Source organism: Elgaria multicarinata, chromosome 11 (genome assembly GCF_023053635.1).
Source record: "Elgaria multicarinata webbii isolate HBS135686 ecotype San Diego chromosome 11, rElgMul1.1.pri, whole genome shotgun sequence".
Lineage (NCBI taxonomy): Eukaryota > Metazoa > Chordata > Lepidosauria > Squamata > Anguidae > Elgaria > Elgaria multicarinata.
The window spans coordinates 27023041-27037621 of record NC_086181.1 but is presented as its reverse complement, the minus strand read 5'-3'; the positions used below and the strand labels follow the sequence as shown (position 1 = coordinate 27037621).

The window sequence follows — 14581 nt, the reverse complement described above, 5'->3', positions numbered from 1 at the left end:
TCTGATCTACTGAGCAGAAGTAGTAACTGATCTGCTTAGCCTGTAGTAACTTTCCACCTCTGTGGTGGTAATGGAGCCCCACTCCAATGGCATTGTTTTCAGCAAGTGGAGGCTGATGGAGGACACCCCCAAAGCATTGTAACCCCTTCCTGCCATTCAAAATGGGATGTTGGGATTGTTCTCAAAATCTCAAGGATGATTATCGTTATTATTACTATTATTATTATTATTATTGACTAAAATATTACCTTTAGCATAATGTAGATCTATCCTAATTGTCCTGGCTCCTGACCAGAGTCCAGGGGTGGATGAAACATTCTAAGCTTTTTCTCCAAGTATTAATGCCCAGGTTTCTTTTTTTTGGAATAACCCATAGCACTTTATCCATGACCAAATTGTTTTATAAAGATTTAAATGATCAATCCAGATGCACCCAAATTAATCAGGCAGATGGCTGTTGGTGGTATGGGTCCCTGAATCTGTACCCTGTTGCAAGTGGTCATTTTGGACATACTTAAACAGAGTCGCACCGGGAACCTGCATGATGATATTCCATGCAGTTAGTTAGCAGGCTGAAAGAAGAGAGTCACAGGAAGACATGGCACAAGAGGCATCAAGAGGAATGTCACAGGAGGGATAGTGCAAAGGAGAGCAAGAGGAGGGTCACAGTGGAGGTGTTGTGCCATCCACCATTCTTCCCACCCCATTAGCAGTCGTCGTGGAGGTTTTCGTCATCATGGAGCTGTTTGCAGGGCACCAGTCGTTGCTTGAATCCACTTGAAATAGGCAGATACTGAAGTGTAGACACCAGGGCCTTTGGGCTCAGTACTCCGTATTACAAAACTCACAACCCCAACTTGAGTCCAACCTCCTTCACGTTTGCAAACCAAGGGTCCACCGGAGTCCCCCTGCAGAGAGAGACGATGGGAGATAGCACATGAGTGACAACAGATTTTAAACACTCTGAGCTTAGATTCAGTATACAGAGCACGTGAGGGGTCTGGAATAAATGTTCTACCTCCCTTCAGACACATACTGGGAAGGTGATCATAGGCAAGGCAACATTATCTCAGCCCCCCTGTCACCCACATCTGGAATATGTTCCTCACAACCCTTTGGTGGTGACTTGAGAGAGGGCCTCTTCGCTGTCCTTCCACTGGCAGGCAATGACCACTTTATTTAGGAAGGCCTTAGGTGTGGGTCTGTTGGGTTGTGTGCTGTTTTTATTCTGTAATTTTTATGTTTTATTGTATTTTAATGTACTCTTCTATAGTTTTAACCAAGTTTAATTGTTTCTTTAAGCCACATTGAATGCCATTTTTAGACAGAAAAATGGGGTATCAATCCATCTATCCATCCATCCATCCACCCACCCATCTAATCAAAGAATGGCTGGAAAAGTTGTAAACTATTTTTTTATACAAAATGTGGTCAACAAGTTTGACTTTAGAAGAGGCATTCACTCCTGTGTCCAAGAGAAGAAGAGGGTGCCTCTTCTCTTGCACGCAGACGATGTGATCAATTGACCAAGATTTAATTTTATTTGGTGACAACCTTAGATCATCATCATCATCATCATCATCATCATCATCATCATCATCATCATCATCATCATCATCATCCATAATAATAAACTTTTGAGAACTTGAAAAATGGAGATGTACCATCATCCAGCTACACCAAATGCAGAAAGAAATGGCTAAGGGCTTTATTCATATAATCCATTTCAGTTTAATTAATCCATATTCCATTTTAAATGGCAGCTGCTCTCTTCTCAGAAAAGGAAGGAGGCCTGAATTCTTAGAATTCCTCAACTGTGTATTTCTGAACATTTTTGTGTGTGCATCTGGCCACTCTAGGATTGCACTAGCATTACTCTCTGGTGTTTCACCACAGGGAATGCCTGTATGAAGGACATGTTATGGAACATTGTACCTCGGCGGCATTCTTCCCTCCTTCTGCATAACCAGCGCACAGCATTCCAGGCTTGACAGGATCCATGGGATTGTCATCATCACTGTTAAAGAGATCGTTGCAGGCTGACCGGTTTATGAGTGGTACCTTCAGTTCCTGGAGGGTTTGGGGATCTGGCAAACTCACTGTAGGAGAGAAAACTGGAATGTTGACTTGAAATGCAGAGGGAGGAAAAATACATCATTGGAGCAATGGGTGCACTATGGAAGGACATACAGGGCTCATCTACACCAAGCAGGGTATTCCAGTATGAAAGACGTATGAAAGTGGCATATAAAAAGCAGGAGCCACACTATTGCTTTATAGCGGTATGGAAGTGCCGTGCAGGATCTACACTACTGCTTTATAGTGGGACTGAAGTGCACAGACAAGTGTTGGGGCCCACAACACATCTACACCAACCAGGATATAGCACGATGAAAGTGATATGAAAGCGGTATATGGCATGTGTCAATGGGCCCCAACAGTCGTCAGTGTGCTTCAGTATCACTATAAATATATCACTCCATGCTTCTCCATCTGAAGGTTTCTTTCTCCCCCAGGCATGTCTGACCTTTCTTCCTTGTTCCCCATATTGCATCTGGAACTCCATCCCTGAACACCTTCCATTGCCACTCCATCTCTTCCTTCACAGACCTCCCCGAAAGCCCCCTTTTCTCTGAAGACTTTGGAGACCACTCATGACAGGCCAGCTATTTTGGGCAGCTTCCCTCTTGTAACTCTCACATGTGCTCCTCCTGGCCTGTTTGGATGGGTTATGATGGGAAGATCCCCTTGCCTGGGGATCTTGCCCTACCCTTTGAGCCCGGTTTCTCCACGGTCCCGGGCTGAGCCTGAGGCCATGGAATGTGTGGCCAGGCATAATGGTTCGTCCCGGTTCATCGTGAGGAGCCGGGTCCCGTGCACAGGGCGAAGAGCACCTCAGGAGCACTGAGCCCATGGTGGGGTGGGGTGGGGTGAGCGGGGGAAATATGGTGTTTTTTTAAAGAAATACTTACCTTTTCTCCACGAGCACTTGTCTGCATCTTCTCAATTAAAAAAACAAAACAAAATGGCGGGTGCAACGCCTTTTCCTCTGAGATCGTCTCGCATTGTGTGTAAACAGAGGGGGAATCTCGTAATAAAAACTGTGCAAGATCTTCACCCCTCTGTCACGTAATAACAGGTAGGTCTAGCTAAGGCCCGTAAGGACCTTGGGGAAGGCAGCTGTCCCCCCTCCTATTGTAAAACACCATAATTGATGATCTGAACATCAGCAGAGTCTGAGTGAACACTGGAAAGAGAATTACCCACCATTATATTTAATGTCTCCCCATCCAGTGACCCAGCAGTCTGCATCCATGGGGACTTCTTCCAAAGAGTGTAGCAGGCTGATGGGGTGGATGTAGTCAGTGAATTCCACAGGAGCCTTCAGTTTAACCAAAGCAATATCCGCAGAGATGAAAGGATAGTAGTCAGGATGGATTTCAATCTGCTCCACATCAGAACGTATCTCACTATCTGAGGGCTTTGAGAGCTGATAGGCACCCAGCAGGACTTTATAATCAGAAGTATTATTACACCTGTGAACACAAGAGCCAAATGCAGCAAGAGCTTGCAAAGCTGGGGCTATTTATTGTTTCTGTGAAATGTGCAAGACCTCAGCCCCCCTCCCCCCTATTTACACCCTGCCTTGGCTGATAGTGAAACTACATTAAACATGGGAGCTCAATGAGTGGAAATTCATCTGTTTGGCAGAACAATCCAATATCCTAATAACGTTGGGTAGGGATATTGGTAGGATATTGGTAGGGTTGGGTAGGAATATTCACCACTGGTGTCTGAAATTGTGCTGCATTCCATTTCACCTCTAGGTTTGTTTTTGTTCACCAAACCACATAGGAACAACCAAAATTTGATACAAAAGAGAACTTTAAAATGGGAAGCCTTAAAAAGGGGGTTTCTATAAGACCTGACATACACTGAAGAAAATGATAGACACAGAGGGGGTCAAGGAGACTCGGGAAAAGGAGGCAAGGAGGTGAGTTTCTAGGAACATGCTTACCCCAAAAGGATTTAAAAGGTGGTTGAAGTGGTTGTGCTTTTCTCAAGATTGGCAAGGTGCGGAGAGGTAGGACACCACCACAGTGCATTTTTTCTTGTGGCACTGCCACTGAATGCTACCACTGCACTCAAATGGAGGTGAGAGGCTCCTTGAATGGCCCTACAGGTTTAGACATGTTACTTAAACATATGGGGCTTGGTTTTTTACTCAGTGGGAGCTTTGGCAATGGGGTAAAGCTGCTGCTATGGGTGTACAAGGACAATGGACCCATCTAGGCAGACAAGGAAACAAAGTGGTTCAAGAAAACAATGGAAAGACAGAGGCCCTGGAAAATTGGATAGGTGCCAGAGTGGAGTAAGGGGGATCATGGTGGGAAGGGACCATGAAGAACCTTCTTGGAGACACAGTTAAACATGGAGCTGAGCTGAAACCATGAATGGAAGAGATGCCAAAGCAAAAATTAAGTGTCTGAAATCAAGAGATTTCTAGGTTTCAGGACAAAGAGCAAAAAAAGACTCAGGCCAGAACTCACCAAGCAGAATATAACCCTTTGAAAATGGTATATGGAATGTCACATGGGCCCCAACTTCAAAATTGTTACAAAAAGTGAAGATCCTGCCTCAGTGCCTTTGCATCTGGGCTTTGGATGAGGCTGAGCAAACAGAACAATAGTTTGAAAAATACAAGGAATTTCCATGCTTCTGAAGGTAAATCTACCTGGCTTTATATGGCAAATACTGGGGGGCGGAGCCTAACAGTCTAATGGAGCGGTAGGACTTCTTCTCAGCTCTTGATGGGTTAAGCCTAGAAGTGCAATTATCTACATTTGATCGGCATAAGCTGTGAGTAAACTTTACCAAAAGATTTATGAAATCTCTGTGTATCTGGGAAAGTAGAGACGTCCCCCGGAGAGCTCAGGAAATGAATAATAATCTTTACTTTCACTTTTGCTTTTCGTAAGGGGGGTCTTGCATATAATAAATAACTCTAAAGGAATGCAGAGACTCTAAGGCCTCATCTACACCAAGCAGGATATTCCACTATGAAAGCAGTATATAGAAGGCAGGAGCCACACTACTGCTTTATAGTGGTATTGAAGTGCACTAACAACTGTTGGGGCCCATTGGCACATATCATATACTGCTTTCATACCACTATATCCTGCTCGGTGCGGCTCCTGCCTTTTACATACCACTTTCATAGTGCAATATCCTGCTTGGTGTAGATGAGGCCTAAGTGGAATTAAATCACTCTCTATCTCAAGGAGAGTCAGAAAAAACAAATTAGTCGCTCTAACATTATTTATAGAGGCAAAGGAGGGGTCGTGCAACTGTGAAAGAGCAACGGGAAGCTTATGCTGAGAAAAAATAAAAACAGAACCAAACCAATTTGGACCAGAACTAAAACACATCCCTCTGACAAGTCTGTGGCCAGATTAACAAAAAAAGAGGAAGGGGAAGAGAGTGGGAGTGCACAAGATTCAAACGACTTGACAACAGAAAGCGACAAGATGGCGGCCAAAGCTGGTACTGAGCCAAAATCAGCACTTGATGAATCTCATACTAAGATGATGGAATTTATCAAAAGTAATAATGACGCATTGCTCCAGGAAATGAGAATGATTAAAGAAGAAGTTATTAAAAATATACAAAAGCTTCAAATATCAGTAGCAAAAGTTGAGAAGGATCTGGCAAAGACCAAAACAGAACTCAAGCAAATATCAAATCAAGTGGATGTGAATCAGCAACAAATAACTCAGCACAGTATTAAATTTCATCAACATGAACTGAGGCTGATCCATTTGGAAGTTATCCGGTGTTCCTGAGATTTATGCGAGATGGAAGACAGCACAGAGTAACATCTCTGGAACAGGGAATGGCTCTGTTGAGAAATCTGGGGCTGGATGAAGAATTGTCAACTCAGCCGGAAGGAGGAGAAGAGGAAAGTCCTGGCCCAAGTGGGATGTAAAGGTTTAATAAATTTTTAAAAAGTGCGGGGCGGGGAAGGAGATAATAAAAATAAATAATGAGTAAGAGGCTTGCTGCATCAGGACTGTGGGTTCTACCTCCCCCCCTTTAAAGGTTGATAGCCATGACCGGGGTGTGTCACCAACGGAGCAGTAAAGGGGGGGAAAGAGGGGGAGAGGGGAGGGGAGGGAGGGGGATTAAGGGTGAGAAGGGGAGGGGCAGGAATAAAAATTGTATTTGTTAGTTGTTGTAAGTTTGTTTTCATGGTTTTGATAATAATGTGGGTGAGCACAAGGGATCTACAAGAAATTAAACAAAAACATTATGGATAAGAAGATACGAATCTCAACACTCAATGTCAAAGGTTTGGGGGCAGTTGTTAAAAGGAAGAGGATTAAACAATTATTAAATAAAGAAGGGGCCCATTTTATCTTTCTACAGGAAACACCTCAAGCTAAAGAAGGTGCAAATGAATTACATCTAAAGTGGTCAGTGTGGTATGAAAAGTCCTTGGAGACCTCAAAAAAATATGGGGTGGCTATAATTATTTTGAAGAAAAGTGGATTCAATGTATTAAAGAGTAAAAAAAGATGAAAAAGGGATATATATTATGATACAAGGGCAATTGGAAGGCAATTATTATACTTTAATTAATATTTATGCCCCTAATGAGAGACAAAAAGAGTTTTATAAAGAACTATTTAGGGAAACAGAGGGATTTAAAAAAGGATATGTTATATTGGCTGGAGATTTTAATATGGTCATGGATAATAGGGTAGACAGGTCCAACCCTACTGTTTATGAAAGGAGAAATATTTATTATTATTTATTTATTTATATAGCACCATCAATGTACATAATATTACAATTAATATTAAAATAATATTATAATTTTAAATAAAATGATAAAAGAAAAGGATTATATTGATGCATGGCGTTTAACAAGAATGGGGGAACCTGGATATACTTATTATTCTCCAATTCACAAAACTTTCTCCAGGATAGATTATATTTTTGTTTCAAAAGACTTAGCAACAAAGGTTTGTAACACACGATTAGGGGTAATCAAAGTAACTGACCATGCACTGGTAAGCTTAGATATTAAAGTAAAAAGAGACTATAGGGAAGCGAATAGATGGAAGTTAAATACCAGAATATTAAAATATGATAAAGTGGTAGATAAAATGCGGAAAGAATTATTGGAAATATGGGAAATTAATGAGAATGGGGAATGTTCCCCATCAGTATTGTGGGATACAATGAAGGCTGTGGCTAGGGGGATTTGTATTAAAGAAACATGTAATTTAAAGAGGCAACAAGAGGAAATACAGAGAAATTTAGAGGATGGAATTAAGAAGCTTGAAAGAGAGTATTTGCAAAGTAGAAATAAACAAATCCTGATAGAATTACAAGCAAAAAAGAAAGAATTAGAAAATAGGAATTTAGAAGAAGTACAGAAGAATTTGATTTACATGAAAAGAGAGTATTTTGAGAATAGTAATAAAAACTCTAAGGTGCTGGTGAGAATCACACAAAAGGAAAAGTCAAAGAATTTGATAGGGATAGTTAAAGATAAATTAGGAAAGCCATGTAGTATTATGAAAGGGAAAATAAAGATATTTCAAGAATTTTATCTAGAAGTATACAGAGAAAAGGACACAATGGAGATAAAGATGGAGAATTATATAGATAAACATATAAAGAAGGGTCTGATAGGGGAAGATAAAGATTTAATGGAAAGATATATTTCTCAAAGGGAATCAGAAGAAGCTATTGATAAATTGAAAGGGGGTAAATCCCCTGGTATAGATGGGTTGGGATCGGAGTGCTATAAAACGTTTTTAAAAACATTGGTACCAAAATTATTGAAATTGTATAATGGGATAATAGAAGGAGATAAGATACCACCGTCGTGGGAACAATCACTAATTATATTAATTCCAAATCCGGATAAGGACTTAACAGTCCCAGACTCTTACAGACCTATTTCTTTAATAAATCAGGATGCTAAAATTTTATCAGCTATAATGGCAAGGCGGATGAATACAGTTATAGGTAATTATATTGGGGAGGATCAGTGTGGATTTATAGCGGGAAGACAAATGCACAATTTAGTTGGAAGAGCTTTAAATGTAGTACAGGGGTTAAAAACAAAGATAAAAGCAGGAATAATAGCTTTGGATATATTTAAGGCGTTTGATTATGAGATCTGGCTAACACTAAAGATGATAATAGAAAAGATGGGGTTTGAAGATAGATTCAAAGGTTTAATTGGACAATTATACTCACAAAACAGCTTCAGTAGTGATAAACGATGGAGTTACAGAAAAGATACAACTGGCCTGAGGAACAAGACAAGGACGCCCGCTCTCGCTGGTCTTATTTGTATTAATCATAGAACTATTGGCGAACGTGATAAGAGATGATATTAACATTGAGGGAGTAGGATGTAACAAAAAAATAAAAATAAAAATGTTTGCAGATGATACATTGTTGACAATTAAGAATCTATTGGAGAAAATGGAAAGAATAAAATACCATCTGAGGGAGTTTGAAGAAGTGACTGGATTAAGAATAAATTGGACAAAATCAGAAATGATGCTATTTAATTATAATAAAAAGGAAAGGAAAGATTGGGAAAGTAAAGAGAAGAATATGAAAATTAAAGAAATGATTAAATATTTGGGAATTAAAATTACAAAAAAATTAGATGATTTAGAAAAAGAAAATCTAAATAATTTGAAAAAAGAAGTTATGGATAAATTAGAAAAATATAAAAGGCTAAATTTATCTTGGATAAGAATAGCTTTAGTAAAAATGAGGATTTTACCAAAGGTAAATTTTGTATTTAGAATGTTTGTTGTTGTTTATTCGTTCAGTCGTTTCCGACTCTTCGTGACTTCATGGACCAGCCCACGCCAGAGCTTTCTGTCAGCTGTCGCCACCCCTAGCTCCCCCAAGGTCAAGTCTGTCACCAATAGAATGTTACCAATAAGAAAATCTGAAAAAGAATTAAAAAGTTGGCAAAATATTTTATATAATTTTTGCAATGGTGATAGGAAAGCAAGAATAAATTTAAAAAGGTGGTGTATAATGCAAAAAAAGAAAAAGAAAAAAAGGAGGGTTAGGACTCCCAAACTTAAAACTATATTACGTAGCTAATAGGTTGAGACACGTAGTAGAAAGTATGATAGGATTAGGAGATTTAAGTTGGTTGGAGGATAGAAAGTGAGAAGATAAAGAATGGAAATTAGAAAATATATTTTTCTGAGAATATAATAAAAAATGGTGGGAAGAAATAGAGAACCCCCTTTTAAAAAATCACTGGGAAATATGGTGTGTATACAAAAAGGATTTACTTCCAAGTATTTCCCCAATAACACCAGTGATAATGCTACAGAATTTTCCAGGAAATTTAAAAAATAAGTTGGGGAAAACTTTAATAGAGAGGAATATAATGAAGCTAAAAGATTGACTAGGAAAGATGAATACTCAAGAAGACTTAGAGGAGGCACTAAAGGAGAAAAATTTATCGTGGTTAAATTATTTTCAATTAGAACAATGGACGAAGAAATGGCTAAAGGATAGTGTAGAGTGACTACGAAATTTGAGGAGCTGATCTTAAAAAAAGAAATGGAGAAAGGGGAAAATAAAGTGATAAAAGGGTTAACGAGTGAAATATATAGAATATTATTTGGGAAGGGGGAGACAGAAAGGGCAACAGAGCTGGGAGGGAATATGGAAACAAAGAGTGTTGAGAAATATGTCTGTGAGGATAAAAGAAAATTATTATAAGATTATATGGAGGTGGTATCTAACCCCGGTGAGATTAAATAAAATAAATAAATGTGAATTTGTTCAAAAATTGTGGAAAATGGTGTTTAATGAGATAAAAGAAATTGTAGGAATGGAGATTGAAGGGACACCTATAGTGGCATTGTTATCATTACATGGCGAATTAAACTGTAATAAAGAGATAAAAGAATTGATAACAAATTTGCTGACGGCAGCAAGGTTAATGATATCTAGGAACTGGAAGGTTCAAGGGGATTACCATACAGAAGATTGGTATAAAGAGATATGGGACATTGCTATTAATGTTAAATTAACATGTAATATAAAATTGAGAAGAAGAATAACAAAAACGAATGACTTCGAGGGAATATGGAAACAGTTCCTAGAATTTGGTTTATCTAAGGGGAGTAGGAAACCACCTCCAGAAGAAACAATGAGATTTTGGAACAGGAATAGATCCCGGGGTGCACTTTTATGTTAAGTATGACTATGTTAACACATTAAATTAGAAAATATGTTATTAAGGTTATTCAGCATTTCAGTATTATGTTGGTTTTTTTGTTATTGTATTGATGTATGTTTAAGTTTTGAAAAGAATAAAAACTATTTTAAAAAATGGCAAATACTATAAATGGGGATATAATTAAATCGGGATATACAAAAGTAACGTTTCCATAGTTCCGTTTTTCTATTGTTCCATATCAATGGTAGAAGCACATAGTCCTGAGAGGTGCTCAGGTAGTTTCTATACCTGATGACTTGCCTGATAGATGGGAACATTTGAGGATCTGGTGATATTTCTCACCAAGGTACTATATTGGTCAATTCACTGCCTGGCAAGATAGCTGGGCAGTGGCTGGGTGGGAATCTACACTGGTGTTATTATAACGTTTTTAATGGGTTACTGTGACGCATAGCGTCACGTGACCCGGGTCTCCAATGTTGTAAATGAGTCGTACTTACAGTTTCTGTTTCTTAGTTCCAGCGTGGCTGCAGCTCCATGTGCCCTGTTCAATCGTTAATTTTCCTGTCCGTTTCTCAGAGCTGCAGGGTTTGCTCCGCCCACTTCCTGTTCTCCTTCCTTTCCCCGTTTGCTATCTTATCTGCTATAGCAGATAAATTACACCAGCCTTATACTGTGCAGTCACTGACGATGATTTTTTTAAAAAAACATTTTCCCCCTCTTTGCAAAGGAGCTGTAGCTCCCTGCAGGAAAATTAACAAGGTTCCAAAGTCCAAAACTCATGACCAGCGGCGGCTGCAAAAAGCTTTCAGTGTGGTCTGCCATCCAAATCCTCACCAGAGCCGTCCCAGCTTAGCTTCAGCAAAGGGGCTGGCTCCTGTGCGCTCAGGCAATTCCCTGGGACTTGGGTTAAGATGTTTTGGGAGGGAGGGAGTTTGTGTGTGCTTATGCCTTGCTCTGCTTTGCCAGCTAGAAATGAGGCAGGCAGTGGGTGGAGCAAATCCAGCAACGAAGGGATTGAACCATGTGCCCTGCTGTAACGTTATAGCTACAGACAACCGATACAGAGAGCCACGTTAGAAAGGGACACTAGCAACGTTATAAGACTAGTGTAGAACCGGCCTGGGTATTTACATGTAATAGCTGGGTATTTACATGTTTCTATAAAAACTCAGTGGCTCTGAGGTTAAGCTCAGAAAAAGGTCAGGGAAGCTCCTGGCTTCTCAAGTTAAACTGAGCAAACTTTACATTGCAAACACTATACAGTGGGATATAATTCGTGACAGGCATACAAAGGAAAAGTTATTGGAAGAGGAACCCAGGTGGTCTCTAAACTTGTTGGATGGGAACTGTTCAGGATCTGGACATACTTCTCATCAAAGGTCTATACTGGTCAATTTACTGACTGGCTAGATGACTGGGCATGTTTCTGTAGTTCCCGAATCAATGGAAGAAGCACATATGCAAATGCTTTTTCTCTTCTATAGCCACCCAGGGAACTATCCATGATTTCAGCAGGCTTTGATGCCTATGGTTCTGCTCCTTCATCTGGCACAAAACAGATTCTTGAGACAAGGTTTGAGGGTGATGCCAATGAAACACTAATACTCATGAGCAGGATCTCCACTACTGCTTTATAATGGGTTATAATGGTATTGACAACAGTTTGGGCCCAGGACACATTCCATATACCATTTTCAGACTGTTTTCTGTGGCCTCATCTACACCAAGCAGGATATTGCACTATGAAAGCAGTATGAAAGCAGTATATAAAAGGCTGGAGTCACACCAAGCAGGATATTAGCACTATGAACGTGGTAGATGGTCTGTGTCAATGGGCCCCAACCGTTGCCAGTGCACTTCAAAACCTCTATAAAGCAATAGTGTGGCTCTGGACTTTTATAGACCGCTTTCATACACTTTCATAGTGCAATATGCTGTAGTGCAATATGGTGCACTATGGTATAGATCTGGCCTTGGACAGCATGTATGAATCCTCCTGTAAAACCTCACATTGACATATATCTGCTACTTACTTAACGCAGTGCGCTGCTGTCAACACCCACTGTTCAGCTATGAGGGAGCCCCCACAGTAATACCTCTCGACACAAACAACGAGGACTTGCCATGGCCACGACCCAGGAGAAGCTGGTTGGCCCCCAATTATTTTTGGAGAGATTTTTGGCTCGCCACAAACTAAGAAGACATAAGAGGATGTGTCATTATGATTTGCAATTTGAACAAAATTAAAATGTTACAAGAGATGGAGCATGTCAGGGAAGAGAAGTTCTCAACTTGAACTAGCTTGCCAATAGATGTATGTAATTTTTTGGTCAAGACTAATAATACTTCTAGGTCATGGGGTTTTTCATACTGGCAAATTAAGGAACATTCATTGTCTTATTTTGAGGCCCAATCATAGGAATACTTAATCACAAGTAAAACTCACTTTGTTCAGTAAAACTGCCGCCCCTGGAAGTGCATGTCATACCCCAAAGAGAGGGTCAGGCTTTTTAAATTTATTTTTTTACTTTAGCACATGGAATAGGCAGGGAAAGTTATAATTAAATATTGAAGTCTTAAACAATAAGTAGGTGTTTTATCTTATTAACATACAATCTCTATCACATATGTGCAGAGAATATAGGCAACTGAGAAATCTCTTTCTGTATTTTTATTTTCTCCCGCACTATATTCTGACTAATCTGTTCCAGAAGTCGCTCACCAGGAATCCTCTCCTAATTGTATCTGACTTTAATGGATTCCACTTCCCTCGGGATTTAATCCAGACTTAGAACCTTTGAAATGTATGGAAATCAAGTTAGCCATGTCTCATTGATTTCAGTTGGTCTTCTCTTCGTATGCCTAAACCTGGATCCAACCCTCGGAATGCTCCTGTCCACCACATGCTTCTCTTCACCAACTTTCCAATTCATTATTGTGGTTGCTGAATTTAATTTCAGCATTTCTGCTTAAGCAGAATCCTCTGCACAATGAGCGACTCTGCTAGTTTGCATCTCCCTGGGCAGCTCCCCACTGCCTCCACTCACCTTGGATCAAAGTCAGTTGTAGCAGCCATACAGTGAGCAAGGAAAACACAATGGGCATGGTTGCCACTTCTTCTGTATCCTGGTCCGAGTGGCTCTGCTCCTGTCAGATACAGAACATGGCTGCTTTACTTCTATCTCAATGTATTTTGGTATCTGTGCTACAACACTTCATATCTAAGATGAAAGGGTAGGATTGGTGGACTCTAAAGACCGGGGCAATTAGGAAGTCCCAATCCCTGAATTCCCCAGTTTCCAGCAGAATCCCAAATCCTGGCTCTCCCCAACATGCCGAGACCTCCCATCTCCCCCATTCTGAATATTGGTATTGTCAAAGTTCCTGGTAGTATTCATGTATTCTAAACAAGTACACATGAGTAGAAAATAAATCATCTCCACCATCATCATCTATGGCACTTGATGAATAGTTCAAGGACTGGTTACCTGCACTCTGTAGTGGAATTGGAAATATAGTCTTTATTTGTTTATTTAATGATACAGGGCTTCACCCCTGCAGAGTGCACTGGCTTGACCAAACACCCAAAGGAGCCCATACTGGCATGACACTGACACACCAACCCACAATGGGTGACAAGCTACACACTGTGCGTTGTTTTACAGATATCCTACAGTGCAGGGTTGATGCACCTGACAAATGATCAGGCTCATCGTGGATTGTCACCCCTCCCCCCCAACCTTCGTCTTTTGTCCTTCCGCTTGCTCTGCCTGGCATTTAGAGGTCTTGGCGGCAGAATCCATCTTGCCTGCCACGAATTTTCCATCCTTGCTTGATTGCCATTAGAGCACTTTTTTTTAATTACTTTTTTTTTGCAAAAATGGTACCGGGAATCCCCCCCCTCTTCCTGTCAAAGTACTGAAGATCATGGTTGTCAGAGGAATCCATCCAAAGGGTGGAGTTTGCGAGCCTTTCCGCATTTGCCTCTTTCGACTTTGGCTTGCTTCTTCATGAGCTGACTTGATTTGAACTGAATCAAGTCTGGTTGATCATGGATTTTCCAGGATTTTTTCCACGTCAATAGAATGTTGTACAAATCGTGACCACAATTTGCATAATTCGCACAAATTTTGATCATAATTCGCATAATTTGTATGGATCCTTATCACAATCTACATAAATTATGGTGGGAAAATATGCAAATCCAGTTAATTACAGCTGGAATTTGAGAAAATTGTGGCTGCAATTCACACAACATTCAATTGATGAGGAAAAAACCAACCAAATTGGAAGAAGTCCCCAAACTCTGAAAAAACCAAGGGCATGTGGGCAGTG

The 14581-nt window shown here is 40.1% G+C and overlaps 1 protein-coding gene across 1 annotated transcript; it reads right to left on the bottom strand.

The window, feature by feature from the left end:
• Window positions 1–734: 734 nt before the first annotated feature.
• Window positions 735–14049, bottom strand: LOC134405627 (serine protease 27-like). The gene is made up of 6 exons (XM_063136869.1): window positions 13987–14049; window positions 13294–13393; window positions 12280–12439; window positions 3268–3536; window positions 1936–2099; window positions 735–908 (listed from the first exon to the last, which is right to left on the bottom strand). The coding sequence occupies exons 1-6, from the start codon at window positions 14047–14049 to the stop codon at window positions 735–737; spliced, it is 930 nt and encodes a 309-aa protein (XP_062992939.1).
• Window positions 14050–14581: the final 532 nt, after the last annotated feature.